This window comes from Mustela putorius, unplaced genomic scaffold, assembly GCF_011764305.1.
Source record: "Mustela putorius furo isolate JIRA1106 unplaced genomic scaffold, ASM1176430v1.1 tig00000592_pilon_pilon_pilon, whole genome shotgun sequence".
NCBI classification, from domain to species: domain Eukaryota; kingdom Metazoa; phylum Chordata; class Mammalia; order Carnivora; family Mustelidae; genus Mustela; species Mustela putorius.
The window spans coordinates 53,153-72,785 of NW_025421426.1; the positions used below are offsets into that span (position 1 = coordinate 53,153).

At 54.1% G+C, this 19,633-nt stretch overlaps 1 protein-coding gene across 1 annotated transcript in view; it reads left to right on the plus strand.

Annotated features, from left to right (window-relative positions):
• LOC101685224 (bone morphogenetic protein 7) overlaps positions 1-16,808 on the plus strand; it is a 55,865-nt gene extending 39,057 nt beyond the window's left edge. Inside the window, exons 3-6 of the mRNA XM_045082044.1 lie at positions 978-1,175; positions 9,856-9,932; positions 11,350-11,460; positions 14,739-16,808. Coding sequence (XP_044937979.1) covers positions 978-1,175; positions 9,856-9,932; positions 11,350-11,460; positions 14,739-14,888 — 536 coding nt within the window. The 3' untranslated portion in view covers positions 14,889-16,808. The remainder of the gene's footprint in view (positions 1-977; positions 1,176-9,855; positions 9,933-11,349; positions 11,461-14,738) is intronic.
• The last annotated feature ends 2,825 nt before the right edge of the window (positions 16,809-19,633 follow it).

The window sequence follows — 19,633 nt, forward strand, 5'->3', positions numbered from 1 at the left end:
CTCTCTGTCCAGTCCCTTGGCAAATGCTGTCGGTTGTTTCTCTCCAAGTAGACCCGGGCTCTGTGGTTCTCGGCTTTGGATATGCTCTAGTTATGGGACTGTGGGCTGGAACTGGGCAGGGTGCAGGGCACGTCCCTGTACATTTTCTTCTGCAACTTCCTGTGAATCTGTAATCATTTCAAAACAAAACCTTCAACATAAATTCCAAAGACCGATTTGAAAAATGAATCACCGAGGATCTGACTGTCTCTGGCCAGCTCTGCTCCCCGCCGCCTGGGGCCCACCCCGTTCCCTCCCCCTGATTTATCCCCCTGATTTATCCCACGGATCCCTCCTTCGTCCCTCCACACCCCCAGTCTGTGCTTTAACCCAGCAGCAGTCTCTTCCCTGTTGCTTGAACACCCCACCTCCCTCCCACGTCCAAGCATTTACCTTTGCAGTACACTCTGCCCAGAAGGCCTGTCCCCAGGACCCACATGGCTCCCTCCCTCGCTGTTACCCAGTCCTCTGCGCAAACAGCCCCTCCATGCCTAAGGTGGTGGTCACTGGGCCTGTTTACAACTGCTCCCACCCTCCTTGGGCAAACAGGGTTCTCCCACCTCTTGAAATTGGGTGGATCACATGACCTGCTTTGGCCAATGAAATGTAAGGAGCACTTCCATTAGCCGGAGCCCGCAGACCTCAGCCAGGTTCCTACACTGTGTGCACACGTATCAGCAGGGGCTGCCGTGGTCTGTGCTGCCTGCCTGACACCCTGCCCCACTGTGTGCACACCCAGAGGACCCCTCTGTGTGCTTCCCTGCTGTGTTCCAAGCCCCTGAGCAACCTGGCATAGAGTAAATGCTGAATAAGCACTTGCTGGATGTGGATGGACCGATAGCAGGTGCAGGAGTGGACCGTGAGGCGTGCAGCCCCTCCCCGCGCACTGCTTCTCCTCTGAAATCGATCTTCTGTGCATTTGCCTGCTTCCTATCTAGGGCAGAGCATCAACCCCAAGCTGGCGGGCCTGATTGGGCGGCACGGGCCGCAGAACAAGCAGCCCTTCATGGTGGCCTTCTTCAAGGCCACGGAGGTCCACCTTCGAAGCACCCGCTCCACAGGGGGCAAGCAGCGCAGCCAGAACCGCTCCAAGACGCCCAAGAACCAGGAAGCCCTACGGGTGGCCAACGTGGCAGGTATGCCTGGGAAGGTTAATGCACGGACCCCAGGGACCCACAGTAGGACCCCGGTAGGCTTGTGACTCAAAATCCCATCCTGCGCGGAGCTCACCGCCTTAACTGTGTATAAGTAGTAAGTTCATTTCGAAAGGCACGTAGCCAAGCATTAGTAGAACGAAGCCAGTCGTGTAAATTTCCAAGTAGTCAAAATGACAGCTACAAGTAAATGAAAGAAAGCTCTAGAAACATGAAGCGGGAAGACACCACTCCACCTTCCCAGGGAGGCGCTGCTTGAGAGTGAAAAGGAAGAAAAATGGGGGAGTTTGCTGTATTTTCGATTTTAGTTCTTAAAGCGAAAGATACTTCAAACTCATGGCTCCTTTGCTAATGGGTGGTAGTGAGTTTTTTGTGTATTATTCGGGATATTTTTAGGTTTGTTGGAAATATTTTGTTTTTATAAGTAAAAAAAAAAAAAAAGAGCACTAGATCTTACAGTGTATTTAAGGGGGTACTTTTCGGTTCATTGCCATGATGCATTATGGTAAGTAAAAACAAATTAAAAATAAAGGTAGCATTTTCATAGCTAGCAATTCAAAGATTAGGAGGAAGTACTGGCTAGTGCGTGACTTCGGGGCCGGAGGCATTTAGGTACTTGCTGTAGGGTGTGCGTGGTGTTCTGTGGCTCTTGAGGCTCTGAGGAGGATGGTCTCCCATCTGATAGCGGGGGCAGACGTGGGGCTCGGAGAGGTTAAGTAACTCGTCCACGTGCACAAAGCAAGTGAGAGGCAGCCCTGGGATTTGAGCCTGCTTGGCTTCACCAGGATGCGCTCTGGTGCCCCCAGTGATCCTGTTAAGTGTCTTCTGATGATTTACCAGGCATTTGCTGAGCCTCACTTGGGCCTGCCTTTGCCAGCCTCAGGGCTTGGCTGCCACGTGGTCCCTTTCCTCCAGGCTGACCAGGCCCGAGGATGTTGCTGGCATCCTGTGGCCTGGGGTTGCTGGGATGGGTTTGGGAGCCGGGTGGGCCTGGACCGGCCTCTTCAGCACTGGGGGTGCCTATGGCCTGCAGGCCCATGTCCTGATCTGCCCCACAATCTCCAACACGTTGAGCGCCGCCTCTGAAAAGATGCACCTTGATGCCGATAACTTCACCACCAAACCATCTTCCCCACGGACTGCAGAAATGACCACCCAGATCCCAAGAACCCAGCTTGTGGCTGAAAGAAAACTCCTGCCCCGTCTCCTCACTGGGGCCAGCTGTGTGGCTGTCTGAGGGGTGCTCCCTCCGCTCCCCAGATGTCCATGTCTTAATCCCTGGGACGGGTGAATGTCTTACCTTACAAGGCACAGGGGGCCGAGGCTGCCCTAGGATGCAGGTTACCCATCAGCAGACTGTGGAATAGGGAGATAAGCCTGGATGGTCCAGGCGGGCCCAGCACCCACTGTAATCACGGGGGTCCTTCCGGAGGGAGAATCCAGCCTCACGTGGTCAGAGAGCTGTGAGGCCAGAGGAGAGCGGAGAGGTGTGACGTCACCTGCTTTGGAGGTGGGGACGGAGTGTGGCATACGAGAAGGAGGGGGAGAGACAGGGAAGTGGATGTCTCCCTGAGCCTCCAGAAGGAACACGGCCCCCTGACACCTAGACTCCAGCCCGCATTGGACTTCCGAACCACAGAGCTGGAAGGAGATGAACGGGCGTTGTTTTCAGCCGCCGCGTCTGGGGTCGTTTGTTAACGCAGCGGTAGGAAGCGGAGCCACCACGTTTTACAGGGTGGTTTACGCCGCGTGTCCCTGTGCCGTATCAGGGCTCTGGGTGGGCTCCAAAGCCAGGCAGGGTCCACAGCGGGAACCAGGCTGCCAGCCGCGTGGGGAACTCGGACCCGAGCTTCTCAGCTCTGCCCGCTCCTGGGCCCTGAGGCTGGCCCAGAGGGGCATGTTAGGGGGCGCACGGTGGCCAAGAAGCCCACACTCCCAGACTAACCTTATATTAGCATCAGCTAATTTGGGTTCACTTAGCCAGTTTTTACATTTCTCTTTATTTTCCTTTTTGAAGGCAAAGAAAGGACTGGTCGCTTATGCTTGGTCGAGTTTTTAGAGCAGGGTTTCCTGACCCCCTGGGCCCCGGATGGCTTCAGTGTCTCTGAAGCTGGTGTGCAGGGACTCTGGAAGGCTTCTTCACGGGCCGGTGCATCCACTCTGCTTTTAGGCTTCTCGGAAGGCTCTGTAAGGCCTCCTGTCGAAAATCCTGCCGAATCTCTTAATTTACAGTAGAAACCTCTTCCGTGTTGGCTCTAGCCATTGGGGTCCCTTGGGGAAAGCCCAGCTATGGACCACCCTCGGGGTCTGGGCCAGGCTGGAGGTGGCTGTCCCTTATGAACAGGCCTGAGAGGCAAGGGATGGTGACTAGGGGATGGACACGTCCTGGAGGAGGGAGCTGCAGAGAAGGATGCCCCACCAAGAGCTCGGGGACCAGCAGGTACCCCGAGGCCTGGATGAGTCCGCTGGACCAGAGTAATCCAGGGAGTGAGACCCACGGGCAGAGAGGCCTAGGCTGGGAAGCAGTGGGGCTCCTTTGAGGAGAGAGGGAGGCCGTGGAATAGGAGGAGGGTGGGGCTGGCAAGGTGAGCGAGATCAGGAGTTTTTTTAAGAGTCACATCTTGAGTTTGAATTTCATCCAAAACAAATTTGGAAGCCTTTGCAGAGCTTTAAGCTGTGGTGTGGGGGCAGGGATGATCAGATGATCCTCCTGGCTGTGCTGAGAATGGCGGGGAGCAGGGTGGGGTGCTCAGGAAGGGTCAGACGAGGGGAACTTGCCAGATTTCTTTCCATATCAGTCAGGCAGCATGTGACGGCACAATCCATCCTGCGGACTCCAGCATCTTGCAGGCCTGCTGGGTGTAATGAAGGCAGAGGGACCAGGCCTCACGCTGAATTCAACACCTGACTTCTTCCTGCATCCACACCAAACACTCATTTACATAATCCCCAGGATGTGCTCTCACTCCCTCACATGGCAACCTATCTAGCTTGCCTGGAATCTGCCTCCATCCTGGGACTGACTGGCTTGCTTGCTTTCTTTCTTTCTTTCTTTTTTTAATTTCTTTTCAGCATAACAGTATTCATTGTTTTTGCACCACACCCAGTGCGCCCTGCAATCCGTGCCCTCTATAATACCCACCACCTGGTACCCCAACCTCCCACCTTCCCGCCACTTCAAACCCCTCAGATTGTTTTTCAGAGTCCATAGTCTCTCATGGTTCACCTCCCCTTCCAGTTTCCCTCAACTCACTTCTCCTCTCCATCTCCCCTTGTCCTCCATGCTATTTGTTATGCTCCACAAATATGTGAGACCATATGATAATTGACTCTCTCTGCTTGACTTATTTCACTCCGCATAATCTCCTCCAGTCCCATCCATGTTGATACAGAAGTTGGGTATTCATCCTTTCTGATGGAGGCATCATACTCCATAGTGTATATGGACCACATCTTCCTTATCCATTCGTCCGTTGAAGGGCATCTTGGTTCTTTCCACAGTTTGGCGACCATGGCCATTGCTGCTATAAACATTGAGGTACAGATGGCCTTTCTTTTCACGACATCTGTATCTTTGGGGTAAACACCCAGTAGTGCAATGGCAGGGTCATAGGGAAGCTCTATTTTTAATTTCTTGAGGAATCTCCACACTGTTTTCCAAAGAGGCTGCACCAACTTGCATTCCCACCAGCAGTGTAAGAGGGTTCCCCTTTCTCCACATCCTCTCCAACACATGTTGTTTCCTATCTTGCTAATTTTGGCTATTCTAACTGGTGTAAGGTGGCATCCTGGGACTTTCTACTTCCTAGTCCTTTTGGCAGTTCATCTCAATCCTTCCCGGAAATGTAATTTTTAAAAAAAATACCAATGCCTGCCCCTCCCCCCCACCCCAAGGCTTGGTAAACCAGAATGTCTGAATGTGTGTGTACGCATACTTACACATCCTTTTGAAGGGCTTTACCTCACGTGATGGCTGGTATCCTGAACCCTCTCATGTGCTGGCCCTTCAAGTGTGGGGGGGACACATGCCCCTGCCTGTGGTCCGCTGCGAGGTCCCTGTAGACTGATCACCCCCCACCCTGCCCCAGAGCCTTCCCCTGCTCTTAGGGGGTGTGGTTTGGGGTTGAGAGACTGGGTCCCACTTTTTTCTCCCCTCCCATGTTTGCACCCAACCCCCTAGGAATTAAGCATCTTCCCCAAATGATCTGGAGGTTGTAACTTGTGAGCTGCTCGGGCAGGGGCTGGTCGAGGCAGATGAGGAACCTGTGTGGGTTCAGGGGGGCCAGACCAGAGGGATAGGGGAGCTGGGAGTCTCCTTTGCGGGCATCTCTTCTTCCCTGTCCTAGTCTTTCTGCTAATATGAGTTCGTCAGGAAACAGGACTTCCGACCGCTTTCTCTCACAATCCGAGGAGGCCTAGAGAGGTAGTGCAGGTGGCTGGGTCTTTGGTGGCAGGGCCAGCGCCCATCCCCCACTGACACCCACAGCTGGGCTCACAAGCTGCTCACAAAATCCAAATCCTGTTAGATTTCAGTGTCTTGGGTTTCAACATTCAGCCAAATATCATTGCTTTGCTTGAAGATAGGGTCGGGAAAAGTGACTCGCGGGCCTACACCTGCCCTGCCTCTGCTCATGGCAGACATTACTAATCAATGGTCGCACCACCTTTTCACTGAGCCTCCCAAAGCTTCCAGTCCCTGTTCACTCATGACATCAAGCAGCCAGCAGTGTTGGCACTTGACGTGAAACTTCTTTGCCTCGGCCGTGTCCCGCGCTAACATGTTCGGTCCTCCCACATCGCTGGCTGAGGGACGCTCTCCCTCCTTGCCCTGTACCTTCCACCTCCCTCCAGTGAAGAGGGAGAAGGAGGCCGCGCGCTGACGGTGCTACCTGCGGCCGCGCGCGTGGCCACAGCGATGGAGGCCGTCTTTGGACTTCCACTCAGTGCATTCTAGACAGTATTGCAGATGGTCCAATAGATCTCTTGAGGCTCTTCTCTGATGGCTCCCTTGACCTGGACCTTCATATCTTAATTACCACCCAGCCCTCCAGAGGCCCTCCTACGCCTGCAGCTAGAACCCCAGGCCCCTATTCCTTCTTTGTCCTCCCCGGGCGCCCAGCCTCGGAAGTCAGTCCAGCAAAGAAGACCGTCCGCCCCTCCCGCACTGCCTGCTGCTGAGCTCCGCTCATGCCTCCTCCTCCCTGGAAGGCTCTAGCGCCTGCGTCTCTGTCCTTGGTCAGCAGCTGCTGCGGTGAGGGTTCTTGCTGACCTTCTCGGTCATGGAGGGCACCCTCCTCTCCATTCCCCTACATCCTCGTCATAGAATTTTCCTCCTTTGGATGCTTCTCTGGCTGGCTAGTTTCCTTCTGGTTCTTACACAAACATCACTTCTTCGGAAGAGCCTTCTGTGAGGACCCCCCCCCCATCCCACAGCCTCCCTGGCAGCTCACCCTCCTCTTCTGTCTTGTTCTCCACCTCGACAGGATGCAGTTTCCGTTTACTCACTGGCTTACTGTCTGCCTCTGTCACTGGAAGACAAGTGCCCCCAGGCAGGGCTTTGTTTTGTTCATACCTGTAGCTCTGATGCCTAAAGCAGCATCTGTAAACCAGTAGACACTCAGTAATGGTTTGTATGAATGGATGCATGGATGGAGGGATGCATGGATATATGGACAGAAGCATGGATGGATGGATGGATGCACGGATGGATGGATGCTTGGGTGGAGTACTGAGGTGGTGAGACTGTGCCCACCCCACCCTCACTGAGGTCATCTCAGAAGCTCTGAATGTCCCTGAGGGCCAGGATCCCTCCTGTAAAGATACATGCAATTCTGTCATAATGAATTCAATGTGATTTCTCTCACTGGTTTGCAAATCTTTAAAAAATTGCTTTGCTGAACTATAGATATAAAGATATGTACAAAATCAGGAATATTCACAGAGGCTGGTGGCGGTGGGAATTGCACGGGATTGAACCACCCAGCCGTGCATATGTGCTCATCTCAGACCTACGCATTTCTAGAAGGCTTCTTGGAGACCATTTTCTGATCGCTGTGCCCTCTGCTGCCTCCCGCCCTGTCTTCTTCTCCTTGACCTTGTTCTTCCTTTTCGTTCTCCTTCCCACCCTCACCCCCTCCCTCACCACTTCATTTCAGATTTGTTCCTAGCCTCGGCGTAGCCCGGGTGCCTGTACATTCATTACTTCTAGGACAACATAACGCCCAGCAGGTGTCTAAGGAGATCTTCCTGACTTACAGTGTATGGTTGCCACATGTGGCTCACACCCATTTCAAGTCTCACACCCATTTCACAGATGGGGAAGTTGAGGTCCAGGGAAGGGAATTCAGTGATATCCTTTTTATCTTATTGTTTCTCATTGACCTAGAAGCCATACAGTTAGACTTCCTGGGGACCGCAGGAAACTGATGGGTATTTCACTTCTTCCAAATGTAGCTTGGTGTTGGGTTTGGAGGAAGCGATCATTAACTCCAAATGGTTAAAGAGTGTGGGTGGGGGGTGAAGTGTGTATATAGTTTTAACCTTTCGTCGCAGGTGGGCTGGAAGGATAATAATCAGCCTCTGGTGGCTATGAGCTGAGCACTGTGCTAAACAGATTTGAACACACATGGCTGCCCCAGTGAGTGGGCACTTCCTCGTCGCTCTGCAGATGAGGAGCCCAAGGTCTAGGAGAGCCAGGGTCTGACTCCGGAGCTGGAGCCACACCCCCTTGCCTGGTCCTGACCCACTGGTCAGACTCCACTCGGGAGCTAGTTTGCTCTGGGGTCTATCTACACCACCATGGTCTTACCTGGGCTCTAGCTGACAACCACCCCCACACCAGATGCACCTTTCCAGGCAGGAGCCCTTGGGTGGTTTGGCTGCAAGTCTCAGAAACACAGATCAGGTGGCTTCAACCACTAGGAAAGCCACTGACTCCCAGTGCAAGGTTGGGTGGGCATGAGGGTTGGTTGATCCAGGCTTACTGTCCTTGGCTTACTGTCCTTGTCCCCCATGTTCAGTGTTGGCTTTTCCTCAAGGCTGTGGCTGTAGGTAACCATCAGCGCTCCTCCTTTGCTGTTCCCAGGCAACAGGAGCAACAGATGAGCATCTTTTCTCATGGTCTTCCTTAAGAATTAGGAAACTTTTTCCAGAAGCCCCCAGCATGCTGCCAGCATATCCTTTTGGCTTGAATGGGATCCTTTGCTCTTATCTGAACCAATCCTCACTCTGAGGATGAGATAAGAACTGGTGAGCTCAGTCCTGGCTTCTGAACCAGTCAGTGACAAGGGCTGGGGTTGCCACAAGCCCCTGAGGCCACCAGAAGGGCCATTCACCTAGCCATCTGAGAGAACTGACCGGGCAGGTAGAAATAGGTGCGTTTGGATGGTTCCCAAGTGCAGGTCAGGCAAGCAGACAACCCTGGGTCGTCTCCTGGACTTTCCTCTCCACCCTGTGAGCCGTTCTCCTTGTGTCCCTCACCCACTGGTGTGTATTACCTTCTGGGACTCTGAGGCCTGGAAGGATCACAGCCATAGACAGAGGCATTGACTTCTTTATATGTGTGTTAATGACACAAATATTGATTGACACTGGGCTCTGGGGACCCAGTGGTGACCTCACAGTGTCGAAGAGGCAACATATGAGGAGAGATGTGAATATCAAGTAGAGCCAGACTCAGAAAGATTACAAGAAGAAGCATTTCGGGTGGATGAGACAGCAAGTGCAAAGGTCCTGAGGTAGGAACAGGCTTGGCAGTACAACCACAGCACAGAAAGAAGACTGTGGCTTAGGAATCAGGGCCATATTGGGCCATACAGGCCAAGGGCAGGTGTTGAGACATTGCTCTGAGCATGAAAGAAAGCTCCTAGAAAGTTCTAGCTGGAGGAAAGACAAGGCATAGATAGGGGGAAAAAATATTCATAGCTGCAAATGAAAAATTGTGCAGGAACACCAGAATGTGTGTGTGTGTGTGTGTGTGTGTTTGTGTGCGTGTGTGAGAGAGAGGGGGCGGGGGCAGAGCTTCCTACATGTTCCAAGTGCTCAAACCCTAGCCCAGATGCCTGCAAACATTACATACTTCTGGAAAACCCCAGTGCATAGTTTTCGCTCCTCAAACAAACCTCAGTAGTGGTAAGTCTCTCTGGGAGGTCAGTGGGATTGGCCTTTCCACCCTCTCATTTCTTCCTGGTGGTGGGGACTTTGTCCCAGGCCCGGTCTGTGTCCCTCCCTGCTGCCCTTGAAGAGGGTGAGTCTCGCAAGGCAGGCTGGCCTCGGCAGGTGAGCTTGACCAGAGGCAGACCCCTCTGGCAGGCCCCTGCAGCCAGCGTGGTGGCACGTGGGTTCCTATATGGACTCCCGGCAGCGGTCAGCATCCGGACAACACCTGTGCACCGAAAGACCAAGGTCCACGGACGGATCCGGAGAGTGCTCGGGGCTAAGATGGCACAAGAGGGATGGGGGTGACGGCACTGCCCACCCAGGCTGCTTGCTGGGGGTGAAAATGAGGTCTAAGGCTACGGGTCCTCAAACAGCTGTTGTGTTGGAAAGGTCTCCTTCTAGCTGAGTCTGTCTGTGTTCACACCACTGCCTTAGACTGAGGGAGCCTTAATATGTGTGTGTGTTTCCTCTCCCCCACCCGCACCCCTGTCTCCCGCCAATGCAGAAAACAGCAGCAGCGACCAGAGGCAGGCGTGCAAGAAGCACGAGCTGTACGTCAGCTTCCGCGACCTGGGCTGGCAGGTAAGGGCGGGCGGCCGCACGGGCCCCGATGGCTCGAGCGCCGGCGTGGGTGTCCCTGCGCTGTTCCCCACAGCAGCGGGCCTGCGTCCTGTGTGTGCAGTGAGTCACGTTTCTCACCAGAATCAAGAGTCCTAAGCAGGTCGAGACGTCAGGTTGAGGGTCGCCTCATGGCATGCAAGAGCAGAAACTTGGGGGGGATTCAGGAGAGAACCAGGAGCCCCCATACTCTGGACTCCGAGCCTCATTTGCTGTGGGAACTTGAACTCCATCCTGCGGCTGGCTGCTCCTCTCTGATGGGGCAGAGCCCATCGCCTGCAGGGTCCCCCCATCCCCCGCTGCCCTGTCCATCCCTCCCCTTCCATGATTCAGATTCCCCGCGGCAGGGGTGGATTGGCCCAGCTCGGGTTGGGTGCTTGGTCCGGCACCTGTCACCTGTTTGGGGATGAGCTTGTGTCATAGGACCGTGACGGCTCCTTCTGGAATGATTCAGACAGAATGGGACGAAGGGCAGGGGATGAATCCTAGGACAGGCATGAGGGTCACGTACTCTAATGGCTGTTGATGAGCGTCTCTGGCATTCTGGGCACTCTTCCAGGCTCAGGAGACGCAGCAGGGAGTGTGACCCTCTGCCTGCCCTCATGGAGCTCAAATATCTGGAACAGGGCTTTGAGATCCCCGAGACCAGTGGTTTTGTTGTCCACTCCTCAGCGGGCTTGTGGTTTGGTGGGGGAGTCCAGATCCCTCCCTGGGGACCGTGCACTAGTGGGACAGTAGCCCACAGCCTGTGTGGAGCCCTCCTGTGGGTCTGTGCCCCACAGGGCGCCTGGCCGTGCCTGCGTCCTGGTGCTGGAGCCCGACCCCAGGCTCCAGCTCCTCTGTAGACAGAGTCCACGGACTTGAGTCCGTGAGGGGTGTGCCTGCTATCTGAACGGCATCCCCGGGCTGACCCAGCCCTAAAGGCAGGCCTGGCTGTGAGCATCCTCGACCAAGCCACGCATGTGCACCAGGCGCGGGCGGGTTTGTCTACACAGTCACTTCATTCTCAGTGTTGTGGGCGAGTCGTCACTCTCCCACGTTGCTCAAAGCAAACTGCCAACTTGTAACCACCTCTCACAGCGCTGGAGTTGACCCCCCCCTTCCCCCCAGCCCCGGTCACACGTCTCTGGGCCACCTCCCAGCAAGGCCGTGCCGGCGTCCATTCTGGGCTCAGCCCAGCCCCTGGGGGTGGTCTTTGCCTCATCTTGTCTTCTGCGGGGACTGTGATCGTCCAGCCTCCGCCTCTCCCGCTCCTGTGGGACCCCCAGCTGCTCAGGACGGTGTGGGCTGTGTCTTTGTCCCCTGGAAGCACGGAGCCTGGCCCGCAAGAGGGGGCTGGGGCGTGAGAGGTCCTGTGGGGCTTATGCTGTGCCTCCCGCAGGACTGGATCATCGCTCCTGAAGGCTATGCTGCTTACTACTGTGAGGGCGAGTGCGCCTTTCCTCTGAACTCCTACATGAACGCCACCAACCATGCCATCGTGCAGACGCTGGTGAGTGTGGGCTGCACGGCCTCTGGGCGGGCCAGCCAGGGCAGGGGCGCGTGGGACTCCTCCCGACTGGGGCCCTGACTTTTCACGGGCCTTGGGCTCTCCTCCTGGCGTAGGCCCCTTCCTCCACTAAAAAAAAAAAAAAAAGATTAAAATCATACTTTATAACAGCATTGGCGTAAAGATGTGTGTAGTCTCTGACCCTAAAGTTCACAGATTTCTCCCGATTCGGAAAGAAAGAAGAGCAGTTTCAGGAGCTCCTAAAGGTATCTTGGATAATGTCCCTGTGCCTCATCGTGACATTAGCCCTGGCCCTGCCTCTCTCTGGATGACTGTTCTCGGTTGCCACATGTCTGCTGGTCATCCATGAGTGTCCCCACCCCCGGTTCCCAAAGCCCGGGCTTCCCTGGGTTCAGGCCGGCTGTTTATAAACAGCTCATAAACAGTCTCGCCCCCAAGCTCAGGTCTTTGCCTCCTAGCCTTGATCTTTGGGGTTCAGCCATCCAAGGGCATCTCCTGCAGGTAGACACCGCACTGGGAGCTGAGGACACCGCAGGGAGCAGCACAGACCTGTTCCCTGCCCTTGGGGCTCAGTTTCCAGGGAGAAGTAGTCAGGTGAGCAAAGGAGGAAGGACGAGGAAGCTGGTAGACAGGACCGCGGGCCAGAGAGACGGGGCGGGGCAGGGGCCGTTTCAGGCTGAACTTCCAGGGGATCCTTGGAGGATTCACTGTGATAAGAAGATAAGCTCTTAACAGGGTACCCAGCCCTGCTGACTCTTGGGAGAAGTGATTAACGACTCTACGGAAAACAGCAACAGTGATAAAAATTCGGAACTTGGTTCTTTGCCTAGAATCTGAGGCTCAGGGATCTTGGTTATCTAGCTCCTTGCCATGAACATCATGGGGTCCTTTCCCTGGCTTGAATGCTCCTGGCGATGGAGAGCTCACGACCCGGGGCCATCCCTTCTGTCCTGCAGTTCTGTTTGTTCTGAAGCTTTTGGCTTCTTTTGTTCAGTGGCAAACTTGTTCCTGCCTCACATGTTATGTCTTGGGAAAAAAAAAAAAAAACCTATTCCTTTCATTTGGACCTCTCTCTGCCCTTCGAGGGAAGGCTTCTCTGGCTTCTCTTTTAGCTGTGCTTTTCCAAGGCCCTTCCTTCCCCAAAGGTAAACTCTGAAGTCCTGCTTGGGATTGAAAGGCCTTGAGCTGGAAACGAATCGTGCTCCCAACCTGTCTCTTGGCCTGGGCCTGTTCTCCCATGCCCGCGTGCGCCCTAGGGTCCAGCCCTGATGCCCCTGGGAGGTGCCGGGGGGGGGGTCTCCTGCCTGCCAAGGGCACACCTCTACCCTCCGACCTGCTTCATGGCCCATACAGGGGGAGCCCGGCGTTCCCCTGATCACCCACTCAGTCCGCGTGTCGCGAAGGGGCTCTGGGATCAGAACGAGCTGATTATTCTAAAAAGAGGTTCTGTGGTCCTGCTTAAGAAGGGGGAAGGGAAGGAAAAATAAAGAAAGATGAAAATCGAGAGGGAGGCGAGCCATAAGAGACGCTGAGCTCTAGGAAACTGAGGGCTGCTGAGGGGAGGTGGGCGGGACAACAGGGTCGCTGGTGGATGGACACGAAGGAGGCATTGGCCGAATGAGCACTGGGTCTTGTTTGCAACTGATGAGTCACGAAATTCTACCTCTGAAGCAAATAAAAAAAAGGGGGGGATCTTTGCCTTTGGGGGTCCTGGTGAAAAACACAGGAAATGAGCTGATGTCTGGGATTCGCTTTCAAATTATTCAGGGATGGAGGAGCTGGGGGGAAGGTTTAGATCTGTAAAAGTTTGAAATCGTCCATAATAAAAAAGCTTCTAAGTGTGCTGTCTTATGTCAGAGGTCACAGGCTGGAGGCTTCCAGAATGCTTTCACTTGGCACGCGCAGTGTGTTGGAAACCTGGAAGTTTCACATGCAAACAAAGCAGAACTAAATCGCTGGCCTGTCCTGGACCCTGGGCACACCCAGCTGCACTGGCCTTGATTGGCGGAGGTCCGAGGGCAGCATCTGCCTTGGGTTTGCCCCAACCCTCACTATCCCCTCTGGTCTTACTCCTTGCCTCCTTCACTCGTCGGGTGGTGCCTGTGTGTCCCCTTCGGGCCTTTGAGTTTGTTTGCCACCCGCACCCCCGCCTTTGCTGTGAGGTGCACAGAATCCCAGAGCAGGAAGGAGCAGGAAGCCCGGCGGCATCTGGCTTCATCTCTCATCCCTCCCTTCTGGACCCCCTTCTTTCTCGCGGACGTCCAACCAAGTGTTTGCCCAGTTTGGTCCTCCAAGTTTTACTGCTCAAGAGGCAGGAGCGTCTAGGACAATGTAGACCTGCACCATCCGATCCGGTAACCACTTTTACACGTGGCTCTTGAGCCCTGGAAATATGGCCCATCCGAATCAAGGTGCTTTGTGTAAAATTAACATGCTAGGTTTTAAAGACAGAAAAAAAAAAAAAAGATTCTTTGTGATAAGTGCGTGTTGAAATGATAATATGTTTGAGATACCAGGTTAAATGAAGTACTGTATTTAATTTTACCTATTTCTTTTTCATCTTTCCAAACGTGGCCGCTAGAATGTTTTAAATTACACGTGTGACGTTCATTGTATTTTTCTTGGACAGGACAGGTCTAGCCCAGAGGTCAGCCGCCTTTCTCTGAAAAAGGCCAGATGGTAAATATTTTTAGCCTCGTGAGTCAGAAGGCCTCTGTTGCAGCTCCTAATAAGCTCAGGCCTTCGCAGGGCAGACGCAGCCCTGGCTACTCTGGAACCAATGGGCTTGGCCGGGTGCTAATAAAACTTTATTCCCAAAACCGGGCCTCGGGATGGGATTTGACCTGCTGGCCCTTACTGTCTAACCCAGGTGTTCTCCACTAGGGACAGATCTGCCTCCCAGGAGACATTTGGCAATGTCTGGAGATGTTTTGGGCGGTCGTGGTTGGGGGCTGAGGGTCTCTGGCTCCTGGTGGTGGAGCAGAAAGACGCGGTGAACGCGGTGTGGTGCGTAGGACCACGGGGTGGTGGAGAGCCACCTGGCCGCTAACTCCCCAGCTGTGGACACCTCTGTGCTCTGGTCCCCTGGTCTGTGCACCAGAGGTTATGTGTCACGGGCCAGAACTGGAAGTGTGATGTGTGGTCACTCTCAAGGGGGCATGTCACGTGCGTCATTTTGTCCAAGCAGCTGACGTTCCTTATAGAACGGGAGTAGGGACCCAGCGCTGCTCACCGATGCCGCCATTCTTTGTGTGTTCCAGGTCCATTTCATCAACCCCGAAACGGTGCCCAAGCCGTGCTGTGCCCCCACTCAGCTCAACGCCATCTCTGTCCTCTACTTCGACGACAGCTCCAATGTCATCCTGAAGAAATACAGAAACATGGTCGTCCGAGCCTGTGGCTGCCACTAGCACCTCACAGAGGTCAGACCCGCTGGCACTACGCTGTTCCGGGGTCCTTGGTCTCCCACCAGCCAGTGCCACCCACCACCCAGCACCGCAACCGCCTTTCGCGAGACCTGCCCCGCCCCCGTCCCCAACCTTAAGGGCGTAGGAGGATTAAGGAATTGGAGAGGCAAATGCCTTTTGATCAGGTTTTCATCAACCTCCCATGGACAAGATCCTACACGCTGCTGCAGGCAAAACCTAAAGGAAAGAAAATATATAAAGAAAAATTGCCCGGCCCTGATCATGGGCTGTGAAGTCTCAGCCATGCACTGACTCGTTCCCAGGGGTAATTAGGAGCACCCTTCAGCCAGGCCACCCAGCAGCAGGAGGAAGGGGGCATGGCCAGGGGTGGGCACGTCTGTGTCTGTGCTCAAGGGAAATTGACACGGAAGTTCCTGTAATAAATGTCACAATAAAACAAATGAATGAAAATGGTTAGGATGTTACAGATATATTTTCCTAAACAATTTATCCCCATTTCTTGGTTTACTCTGATTTCATAAACAGAAGCCGTGGACGGCAGAGGCAGGGGAGGCCCCCTCTCCGTTCCGTTCTGGTTTCATTCTGAGGCTTGCAGAGGCCTGCTGTTTACATAGACTTGCCCAAATCCAAGATGTGACTGGGAAGGGAGAGGGCAGATTTCTGCTGGGAGGAGGCGGTGTGTTAACCTTGAAGGAAAAATACGTCCCGTCCTTCGGTTGGGTGCATGGTGGCGGAAATTAAAATAGGCGTGAGAAGCGCCGACAGATGTTTGGAATTGGTTTTCTAGCTCTCCTAGTGGTAGAAAATCAACATGGAATGAGAGGACAGCCACCGGGAGAGCCCACACCTTGACCCTGAACTCTAGCTAACAGGACCTATTTTAAGAAGTGTCAATGAGCCCTCACTCTAGATGGGGGTGGAGTGGGCAGGCATGCTGTCCCTCCCCCGGGTGGGTTCCCCTGTTGGTCATGATTAGCAGCATTCTGGAGTCCAGGTGCCAGCCAGGGCCGCTATAGCCACTGTTCTCATTTGCAGACCCCTCCTGAGCACTCTGCAAACTATCAGCTCCTTGAGGTAAGGAGCCGATGGCACGGTGGAGATCTGCTAGGGGCAGGATACGGTGGACGTGAATCTCAAATGGAAGGATCTAGAAACTGCCTTGAGAGTGACGTCCTAATTGAGTCCTCCAATTCAAAGGTGCCATCTCTGATGTGGCTCTTGGCGTGAGCCTCCCTCGCCTTGGCCAGCGGGTCCCCTAAATGCTGGGCACCCAGCCTCCAGCTGCCATGCAGGCCTTGTGGCGCTCTGGGCTGTCTGTAAACAAAGAGCAGGGTTCCCCCGGCAAGGCCTCTGCCCTTGGAACCCAGTCCAGCAGGGAATCATTTCTCCATCTTGATTAAGTTGGTTCCTAGAAACACTGGGGTCCCGTTTTTATTTTCTTTTATTTTTCTTCCTCAGTAGCTTAGGCCGCAGCCTCCAATCTGCCTGGTCAGTGGGGAAGAGTCACTGTTTTTGCCGTGCTTTATTTTATCTGTTGGCAGATCTGGGGATTTCTGTGTGGTTCCCTCTCGGTGCAAGTTTTCTCCCCATCCACGCCCCACCTGGTTTCTGGCTAGCATCCTTTGTACATTGAAACATGTAAATAGTTGTTACAAAACAAAGAAATTATTTATGTCCATTGGAAGCTCATTTTACACCCTCCTTCAGTCCCTTGTTCAGGATGATGAGCTCGCTTTCCCCAGCCTGTTTGTTTTCTTATTTAAGACTATTTATTAACGATCAGACCAATGTACCTTCAGCTTTTGTATAGAGCAGCCTTCAGTGAATTTTCTGTATAAATAGACAAAATAAAAAGGGTTTTGACTTTTCAATAAAAGAAGACATTTGGTTCTGATTCTTGGGGCCATGTATGTCCGTGTGTTGTCTTTTCTCTCAACTCCTGGACTTTGGAGTTCTGTTGGTTTGCTAAGAACTCTCTGCCTTGGCCCTGCCACTAACACGCTGTTTATCATCCAGGCCCTGGGGAGAAAGGAGCGCTCGTCAACATTTGTTGCAGCTGTGTGGGGCTCCAGGCAGGAGAGATGGAACCCAACAATAAATGGGAATTTGGTAGGCTCCACTACAAAGATCCTTGATTGAATTACAGTGCAGCTGTCAACAGCTGTTTCAAAGAGGCAGGGGGTAAATTAGCTGTGTTTACTGCTAACATAGTTTAAAGATATAGTCATCCCAATAAAATAGAGGCGCAAGAAAGAAAGGAAAAAAAAAAGAAAGGCAGGGTGGGGGATGTGTACACCCAAAACTAAGGCAGCACAGGCCCCAGAGCCAACATTGTCCAGTGCAAATTATTTCAGTCGTTTGGGGGCTGCTATTAGCTCAAGCCATGGAGGAACCCCTGGGGGCCTGGTGGGGGCCGGGCCTGCCGCCTCACTATGCACAGAGCTCACTCAGCCATGCAGCATGGAACAACAGCTCCGGTTCCTTCTGCCTTTGAAGTGCACACTGAGGTCACCTGATGGATGTTAGAACCCCAGCTGTTACTTGGCCAGACTTTTCGCTCTTCTCCCGTTGCCTCCAATGAAGCAGCCGCTCCTAACAAGTTCCAGCCCCTGTGATCTCCAAACCCTCCTGTCACTGTCCCGATGCGCGAGTTAGCTTTTGTTCTGTTTCCAGGCCAAGGACCAGAGCCACAACCCAGAGGGCCAGATGTGGCCTGCAGACGTGTCTTCTCCCCACACCCCACGTGGTGTTTATACATCTTCAAAAAGTGAATCTGTGGCCAACTGTTTTTGAGAACCAGAAGGTTGGGGGTGAAAAAAAATCCCCAATTCTGGCTTCCCTGGAGAAATGGCAGAGCTGGCTACTTGGGACGCATTTCTGCACGGAAACTCTCGGCTGGAGCCGAAGTGTGGTTGTTGCCCCAGTCACCACGACTCCCAAGTGCCTCCCCCACGGAGCGGTGAATGGCAGTTGCTGTTTCAATACTTGCAGAGAGCTGTGTATTTGTTCCCATGTGTCTGTTAGGAGGAGGAGAGTAAAAGCGGGGCAGAGAAGGCCACACCTTCAGGAAGAAGCAGAAAGGACACATTCTTCATCCCTGGCTCACCATCCCCCGGGTCTGGCACCTACCCGGGCCCCTGGAGGCAGGTGTGTCTGTGGCTGCGGCACCACACGTGGCCTCATCTTTTGCCATCACATTTCCCTTCCTGCTTTCCAGCTCTCTTGCTCGGTTTCACCTTGGAGCCATTTCTTGTCGCCTGCTCTCTCGACCCTGCTCTCTGAGCTCCTATGTGGGGTCCCTCTGCTCCCACTGCTTGGCCTGATGTCCCCGCCGGCCATGCTGAGTGGGCACAGAGAGGTGAAAGTGTTTACTCAAAAGTCCCCAGTGACTAAGTACTGGATCTGGGATTCAAGCCCCAGAGCCCGGTCTCCCCTGAGCTCGCTGGACCTGAAATCTGGGGCTGCTTGTGGGGATCCCTGGCCCCCAGCCCCAACCCCCTCAATGTCCCCCAATCCCAGGTGTCAGTCCTTGAACGAGTGTCGACTTCCCGAACCACCAGTGCAGGCCTTGGGTCTCCCTCCTGATTCCTAGCTGCCCGAGCCTCTCCCTCGCCAGCACACTGTTGAAGGCAAAGTTCCGTCCCCGGGCTGGGGCTGGAGGCCGTCCCTGTGGGTCCTCCCTTGCCTGCCAGCAACAGCTTGTGTGGGCTGTCCTGGGAGGCTGGGGTCGGGGCGGGGGGGGTGGTTAGCGGTGGTCATGGAGGCTATCTGCTCTGAGAATTCTCATACGTACATTTTGAGTCCTCTTTGTTTGGATCTTTTGGAGAAGGGGAGTGTGTCCATTTCCTGGGGCTTCGTTTCCTGGAGTGGCTGTGGCTGGTTCCTCCAGAGTGGGGGCCTAAAACAGCAGAAATGTATTGTCACCAAAAGTCAGGCCAAAAGTCACCCATCAAGGTATCTGCAGGGCTGTGCCCCATGCAGAGGCGCACTGGAGAATCCTTCCACGTTTCTCCTGGCCTCTCGGGCTACTGGCTTCCTCGGCTTGTGGCTGTTCTCACTCCGGTGGGGCCATTGCAGCACAGGAATCCAGGCCGGGTCAGCCCTGGGGGAGCCAGCAGACCACACATGGGGATGACCGCGGTGGAGGGCAGCCGAACCACGGTGCCCTTCATAGGAGCGGCGATCACCTGGAGGAAGCCTGACCTGTCTCTTTGGCTGGAAGCATTTCTTCACTCCCCTGCTCATGTGCTAATTCCCGGTGGATCCCAGCGCTCTGGAGATGGGGGACAGGGCAAGGTATCTGCAGCAGGAAGCTTGCATCCGGGGAGCACGGGAAGCAGACGGTACCTGGCACCAGAGCATGGCTGCCCGGAGCCGCCCTTCATGCAAAAGCATGCAAATTCTGTTTTACGACTATGTTGGAACAAAGATGAATATAAATCAGGCTGAGTCACGTTTATTTTTTATCTCCCGATTCTAAAAGACGTTAAGCCATTTTGTGGGCCCCAGGGGGTACCCCAAGCCCCGGGCGCTGTGTCGGTGGTGCTGGATGGACAAGCTTACACTGACGGTGAGCGATTTAGTGGCAGGGAATGATGTATCGGGAAGAAAACAGTGAGCGGGGGAAAGAAGTGAGGGGTTGGCAACCAAAGTCCTCAGATGGAGCAGTCAAGAAAGAACCCCAGAGGCTGAGACCCTGAAGAAAGGAGAGAGCACGCAGCTGAACC